The 8,219-nt window shown below is 34.9% G+C and overlaps 1 protein-coding gene across 4 annotated transcripts in view; it reads left to right on the top strand.

The window, feature by feature from the left end:
* LOC107638453 (DEAD-box ATP-dependent RNA helicase 17) overlaps positions 1-7,387 on the top strand; it is a gene marked incomplete at its 5' end in the record, with an annotated part of 10,995 nt that extends 3,608 nt beyond the window's left edge. The window contains 11 exon segments of one of the 4 annotated variants that reach the window (XR_002360513.1): positions 1,352-1,550; positions 1,722-1,794; positions 1,902-2,011; positions 2,721-2,864; positions 3,438-3,546; positions 3,687-4,039; positions 4,143-4,216; positions 4,491-4,795; positions 5,372-5,618; positions 5,983-6,149; positions 6,663-6,781. Coding sequence is in view for 3 of the 4 variants with exons in the window: in XM_016341734.2 (XP_016197220.1) it covers positions 1,376-1,550; positions 1,722-1,794; positions 1,902-2,011; positions 2,721-2,864; positions 3,438-3,546; positions 3,687-4,039; positions 4,143-4,216; positions 4,491-4,795; positions 5,372-5,618; positions 6,663-6,911 (1,839 nt within the window). 4 annotated transcript variants of the gene reach the window in all.

Genomic DNA, 8,219 nt, shown 5'->3' with positions numbered 1-8,219 from the left:
CCAAGAGATGTTTGTTTATTTGTTTGTTGCCCTAAGGCAACCCAAAAGCTTCGGTAGGGAAACTAGGATACCTACAGCAATTTTCCGTTCCCAAGAGTATATATTTCCTGCGAGTGGAAAGTAGAGGTTGTCTCAATAGAGCTGCTAATAATTATATGTGCATTTATTTGAACGGAAAATCGTATCTGGGAAATCGTGAGCTCGTGACCGGATAGATGTCGGGAATGCGGGTGCCAACCGACACATGAGCTCATGGCTTGTACTAGGACTAGACATTTATCATATGCATCTATGTGACATTATTTGGGTGTGCATATTGTAATTGGTTTGCTTATGTGAATAATTCTGTTTAACTGCTAATTGTTATACTTGATGTAATTGCTCTTGATTGTGTTTGAACCTCATTACTTATGTTTGTAACTGGTTGACTGGACTGTGAACTGCGTGATGATTGAATTGCTTGGCCCTGAGGCCGTGACTGGTTTGTGTTTGAGGCTCAGTAGAGTATGAAAGATCAAACTGGTTCAGCATAGACTTAATGAACCTATGCTTGGAACAGATTGGTCATTCATACAGTTTAGGAAAACTTTTAAGATTTTAATAAAGGAAAATATGGATTTAGGATTTTGGATAACTAACTGATGCTTTTAAAGAAGGTTATGGATTTTAAATGTTAAACCGTTGGTTTTCAAGAGGATTCATAAGGCAATGAAGTCAATTTTCTTTTAAATATCTCTGAACGGAATTAACTATTTGCGTTTTATTCTCTACTTTCACGCCTCACGGCATTCTCTACCTCTACTGAGAACATGTGGTTTGGTTCTCACTCCCAAATTTTCCACCATTTCAGTGACATAGGTTTGAAGATGCAATATGAAGCTGCGAGTGATTTGTAGGTTTTCTTTATGGTTTTAATTGCTTTCATAGAGTCCCTTCGCTGTTGTCTCTTGAGATTTTATTTTACATAGAGGGGTAGGTTTGGTATATTGTATTTGAGTTTCATTTGGTTTCTTCTGTATAAGAACTATTATTAATAATATTTATGTGATTATTATTTGTTGGAAATCTTTGAAACATGACTTTAATGAATAAAAACAAAATTTTCTGGCATTTTCTTAAACCTGAAACGCGAACTCGATACAAAGGCTCGATAATTAAGTAGTTAATACTAGAAAAGGTTATGTAATGTTCTTTCTAGTAGAAATACCCTGACTTAAGCAAGTATTTTGCTGGACGGGACGTTACGATTATTATTATTATCATTATCATTATCATTATTAAAGTCAAATAATCTATTGCAATATCTGCCATCTCTAATTTTTGTTAAACCCTTGGTGTAATGGTGCTATAGAGTTGAGAATTTGAAAGAAAAGAAATGGGGATAAAGAAGAGCGAAAAAGGCAGCAAGAAAGTGATGGAAAATAAGAAGAATGAGAAGAAAGATGTTGGCAGTGCTGCCAGCAATGCAACCATAGGAAATGACAGCGTTTTTGCTTCTTGCTCCTTCTCTAGCCTTGGTCTTCACCCTTCCTTGTGCGATGAACTGCGTGGTATTTCCTCTCTTGCTCTCCCGCTTTCTTTGATTTTTATTTCTTTCATAAATTTTCATTCCTATCGTCACAGAACCATGCCTGGTTAGAATTGAGCTTAAGAGTAACCTACAATTTACCCATTTTTTTTGTTCCAAATGGGAAAAGAGTTTATATGTTTTTTGTTGATAGAAAAATTGGGATTCGAGGTTCCAACTCTGGTGCAAGCTCAAGCCATTCCTGTTATTCTCGCTGGCCGTCATGCGTATCCTTTTTTCCTTCTCTCTGGATTTAGAAATCTTCCTTCATCTTCTTTTCTTTAGCACATGCTATATCTTCTTATTTACGGGTTCCTTAATGATAAAATTTTAGACTTATTAATGCTGCCACAGGCACAGGGAAGACAGTTGCCTACTTAGCTCCACTTATTCATCACTTGCAGAATTATGATACTCGCACACAACGCTCTGATGGAACATTTGGTAAGTCTTTTTTTAATACCTATTTGTTCAATTTCTCTCCATTTATTTGTCACAGATAGATAACAATTATGCATGCTTGTTACTGTGTATCATGTCATATTGCCCTGGATTTGAGTATACTGCTATAGCTTGAAATAATGCTTTCAAATGGGAAAAGGTGAACATAGAAAGTTTCTCTTTTGGTTGGAGCACAATTGTCGCACCTTAAATTCAGACAAGCAAGTTTTATGGGATAAGATTAGACCTTCTAGCATCTATTTTGTATAAAGCTCATAATATAAGTCTTTCCCTCCCAGACATGTTGAGAGATTTTAAAGCTACACTACATTGATAGGTCTCCTTTGGATTGTTTTTGCTCTTATATGGAGGATCTCTTACCCTCCATCTTGTAAATATTCTTCTCTCTGTCTCAATGATATTCTTCGTGATATATATCTTGCTCATAAGTTTTTGATACTTCACTGAATATAGAGTTTTTACCCCCCTGCCTTTTCCTCCCCAATAATGTGTTGTTTGTTACTACTATTGAGGAGCACATATGTGAAGTTTAATGATAATGCATCATCTGAAAGTTTTGTGTTAATTTTTTTTTATGGGAACATTGTACTGACCGTTTGTTTTCCCCTTTTTGTAACACAAAATAGTATTGCATTTCTTTCTTTAATTTAGTCTGAATCAGTTACAGATTTAATTGATTTGCTGGAAATAGCGTTGGTTCTTGTACCGACGCGTGAGCTTTGTCTGCAGGTTTATGAAATTCTTCAAAAGCTATTGCATCGATTCCATTGGATTGTTCCCGGGTATGTTATGGGTGGTGAAAATAGATCAAAGGAGAAAGCTAGGCTACGCAAAGGTAGAAATCAAGTATATTTATCAATAACACATTTGAGAAAAACCCAAATCAGCCCCTGACAATTACCTCGAAAGACAACGAGGCCCCTGACAAAAAAAAAACCCCAACCCGGCCCCTGACAAAAAAAATAAACCCAACCCGGTCCCCTGACAATTACTTCGAAAGGACAACGAGGCCCCTGTGCAAAAAAAAAATCAATGTTATTTTTTTTGGCACAGGGGCTAATTTGTCCCAAAAAAAATTTATCAGGGGCCGGATTGGGTGTTTTTTTTTCTTGGGGGCCTCGTTGTCCTTTCGAGATAATTGTCAGGGGCCGGATGGGGTATTCACTCATAACATTTTTAATAGGGAAAAAAAGAACAGCATTCCTATTATCTTTTCATATTTAAGGTTTTGTCCTTTTTTAATCTTTTTCTTTTGTTCATGCGATGGAATTATCAAACTGATAGCAACATTATGAAATAAAGCTGTTTCATGATAACATTATTTAAAATATGCTTTAGCTTGTCGGAGGAACAAGGTTGGACATTCACTGTACCTGGTCAAATTTGTAACCTGTGGTTATTGTTTTAGGCATATCAATTCTTATAGCAACACCTGGGCGCCTTTTAGATCATTTGAAGAATACATCATCATTCTTGTACACAAAATTGCGCTGGATAATTTTTGATGAAGCTGATAGGTATGGCTTGCATCTATTGATGTTATAGAAATTATCATGTGTTGGCATAGTAAATGTGATAATGATTCTGCATATAGTTTTTTTATTTTTGCCAAGTAATTTTTTTTAAAAGGGTTAGCTGGATGTATGGTTTTCTGCAGGATTTTGGAATTAGGATTTGGACAAGATATACAGGAAATACTACATCTTTTGGGTTCAAGGAAAGCAGCAAATGATAACAAGGAGAGTACAGTTCCAAGAAACTCTGAATTTCAAAGGCAGAATTTGCTTTTTTCTGCCACCTTAAATGAGAAAGTGAACCATCTTGCTAAAATAAGTTTACACAATCCAGTGATGATTGGTCTTGAGGGTAAAACAAGAAAACCAGTATCAACAATTGAAAGCATTGATCCTTCAGAGTCTGATGAAGAAGACGAAGTCAAGTATTCCAGTAAAATAGCAACAGCTGTAGATTATAAAATCCCCACACAGTTAATTCAGAGATACGTGAAAGGTATGTGATAATTAGTTTCTTTTTTATCTTTCCTTCACTGCATTTCGCGGTTAATATTCTCAATATGCTGAGTACTTAATTGGAATGGAATTTTGCTAAGCAGTGCCTTGTGGTTCTCGGCTTGCTGTTCTTCTTTCAATTCTAAAGCATCTTTTTGAAAGAGACACTTCACAAAAGGTTAGGCGTCACTAAAGATACTTTCCTTATCTATATTATATGTAGGTTGTTGGAGTTAGAAGATTTTTAACTCTCCGCATTCTCTCTTGCTTTTAATAACTGTATTTCTTATCATTGGCAAATATTGACATGTTCGTGAACAATTTAATATTTCTGGTGTACTTATATTTGGCATGCATTGATCCTTAACTTTATTTTCCCCTGGCCAATTGAACATGCTGTTATTCAAATATTATGCTTTAAGATTCACATAATTGACCTAGTGATTTTACAGGTTGTGGTATTTTTTTCGACATGTGATGCGGTAGACTTTCACTATTCGCTACTAAGTGAGTTCCATTTCTCGACTGATCCTCAAACAAAAGAAAGGGTCATACAGATGTTTCTTGGATGCCAAACTTTTCGATTGCATGGTAATATGGAACATGAAGACCGGAGATCTACTTTTCAGGCTTTTAAAACTGAGAAATCTGCTTTGCTTTTGTCCACTGATGTTTCTGCTAGAGGCTTGGATTTTCCTAAGGTTCGATGCATCATACAGTATGATTCTCCTGGGGAAGCTACTGAATATGTGCACAGGTATGTATACCTATTTTTTGTTTTGGCTTCTTTTCCCATGTTTTTAGGGGTTGTTATGTGGAAGGCATTTTTTTCTGATTTTATTTCTAGTTTTTTATGCTAATTGCAGTCCAAACAAACCTCCCCGGACCATTTTATATCGATTGTATAACTTTATTTTATTTGATCTTTTATTAATAAAACAAGTGATCTCCGAGCTTCAATTAGTTAGATCAATGCTGTTAATGGAGAACTTTGTCACTCGTAAATATTCAGGGGCTAACAGCTATGCCACTTTAGCATCTTAAGAATGTCTTATCCATTCCATGAGGGATTTTAAAATCAATTAATATTATGAATAACTAAATGATTGTCATATCATTGTATCCAAATTTGCTGCAATAAATAGCCCCAGAAGGACCCACTTTGAAAAAGAAAACATACATGATGTAATATCTATCAGGAAGTGGAATTTGTTTCATTGATATCTCTTCTAGATTCAAAAGGATCCTCCCATGCTGTCTTTTATGTAATGTTAAAGTCTTAAGCATGATGTTAAGACTATGATTTCTGATCCTTGATGAATTCATGATGCAGAGTTGGTAGAACTGCTCGTCTGGGTGAAAGGGGAGAGTCCTTGTTATTTCTGCAACCAGTTGAAATAGATTATTTACAGGACTTGGAGAAACATGGTGTTTCACTAGCAGAGTATCCTCTTCTCAAAGTGTTGGATAATTTTACATTACACGGACAGAACAAACAAGTAAAGAAGTCTGTTTTCATCGACTTGCATCCTTGGGTCCTTTGTCTCCAGAAGGCACTTGAATCATTCATCATTTCCAAGGTGATACACTACTGATCTTTCTGAATTCTTGTTTAATATAGATACTCCATTTCCATCTGACTGAATGATACATGAGAAACCTGTATTTTAACATGTTAATCCTATTTTGATTTGGAAAAATGTGCCCAAATTTAACTCTAGAGCCATTATTGTTGTTTGGCTTAGAGCTTTTACAACAATGAAACATTTGGAGTTGCCACTGTTGGTTTTATGCATATGCTAAGCAAGAGGACTTATGAACCGCTGACAATCTAAATTAATGCTAGATAGGTTTGAGTGAAAGGAAATGGAGGGTCTGACAGGGAAATGGGTCATGGTTGTCAAAATCACATGTCAACTCATAATGTTCTATGATTTCTGCTAGGCTCTTCAATCCTAATCACAGCCACCAACTTGGGTTGGTGGAATTGATAAGGGAACTTTTTGAAGTGGTGGGATTGGATGATCCCTGTTGTAGTTGAGTCATTGTTTATGGTGGCAGAATCTGGAGAAAAATCCAACCTACACCAAAATGATTAGACTTGGATAACGGTAACTATAAACCACTCTTCATCTATTTCCCCATATTTATGTCTCCTCCCAAATCTCTGCATTGGCTTTGTTTCCCTTTGATCATCATTTGTGCTGAATGCCACCAAAAAGGGCCTTTGTGCTGCATCTTTGTTGTTCATGTGAGGTGAGCTGCTCTAGGTAGGATGTTTGATCATTCACTATGCCTCGTTTACCTGGGCGGTTATACATCTAATGTATTGACAGAGGTTAAAGTTGATCTTATGACTTGTAACAGTAAACATCAATAAAGAAGTTGTACTCTTGATATGTCAACTTGTCAAGTATACAAATATTATTTCTCTCGAAATTGAGCCATTACATTAGTGTGAAATCATGTTACATCTAATAACGAAGAGGGATGATGATTTCCAAAGCGCAATCATCCTTATTCCTCATGATTTCACTGACAATTTTTGTCCATAAATAAGATTCTATATAGGGATCTTAGTTTCTGTGTATCATAAGCTAACTGTTGTGTTGTCATTTTTTCAGCCCAAGATGGATGAACTTGCTAGGAAGGGATTTTGCTCTTGGGTCCGTGCTTACACAGCACATCGTGGTGAGCTGAAAACAATATTTATGATCAAGAAACTTCACTTGGGGCACGTGGCCAAAAGCTTTGCGTTGAAACAACAACCGTCCTTAGTTGGACAATCCTTCCAAAAGCAAAATAAGAAGAGAAAGAGATTTGAGAAGAAAAGTGGGCTATCGAAAAAGAGAAAAGTTGCTAGAGTGACTTAATGCAAACCATGACAATGGCTGATGATGCAGTTTTGATGAAGCAAATGATAATGAAAATGACAACTATGGATGGATACCGACATACTGTGTCATGCGAATTTGGATCATTATCCCCTAAAGCCATAGGATTCGATACAAAGCTGACACCAAGTGATCCGAGATAAAGTATCGTAAAGAGTCCTTCCTCCATTGGGGCACTGTTCTGTTGTCGACATGAGCTGAACAAAGCTTTATATGCTTGATGCTTGGTACTTCCGTTGTGTATCATTTAACTTGTACTATATAAAATACGGTAATTATGTAATTCAACTCATAGTATTGTAGGAAAGTTTGAAAGGTGATGAAATGTATTCTTTTATTGGATCAATTTGGGATAAATTCCAAGAACTCAACAAGAATGAGACTGATCATGTGGAGTACAAACTGCTTTTTGGAAATGTAAGATATATAGGATTAAGTACTATTTTGGTCTCTAATGTTGAGGTCGATATCTAATGTTTCAAACGTTCTATTTCAATTTCAGAATGTTTCAAACGGATTTAATGTTATTCTATCGTTAAATTTGATTCGAATAATTAACAAAAAAGTTTACATTAGTAATTATTGATGGGTTAATTTTATTTCTATATTGAAAACAAATATTATATTAGTTTTTAAATGTTAATTTTTTTTTATGTTAAGCTTAATTGTGGAATAATATTGAATCCGTTTTAAACTTTTTTAGATTGAAATAAGACATTTACAATATTATGGACTAAATAAAAATCTGACTCAAATATTGGGACTAAAATAATACTTTATCCATATATATATTTTCTCATACTAATACCTTGTCTCAGATTACTAACTCATATTGGGACTAAAATAATATTTTATCCATATATATATTTTCTCATACTAATACCTTGTCTCAGATTATTTGGGATTTTTTGGCCAAAAAATTTTGATATGAAAATACTTTTGGAGTTATACCCAGAGATAGGGCCGGAGGGTGTTATGTCTAGGTGTGGTGGTCTTGGTCTTCTCATTCATCGCCAATATAATTTTTTGTTTGAATTCAACTTATCTGGCATAGAGTGAGATGTTTTATTTTTTAAATTGTAAAATCCTTTTTTAGCTAATTACAAGATAATTTTTAGTGTTTTTTCTTTTTTTTTTAATTGTAAATTTTTTTTCTAATAACAAGATGCTTTTTAGGTGTTTCTTTTAATTAAAAACGCAACTTTTTAGTTGCAAAAAGTTAAAAGAAAGTATTTTTCGCAAAAGTGACTATGCACAACGATTCCCAAAGAAAGAGAAACTCTTTAG

Source organism: Arachis ipaensis, chromosome B04 (genome assembly GCF_000816755.2).
Source record: "Arachis ipaensis cultivar K30076 chromosome B04, Araip1.1, whole genome shotgun sequence".
Classification (NCBI taxonomy): Eukaryota; Viridiplantae; Streptophyta; class Magnoliopsida; order Fabales; family Fabaceae; genus Arachis; species Arachis ipaensis.
Note: the sequence above shows the minus strand (reverse complement) of the source record. Positions and strands in the feature narration are given on the sequence as shown.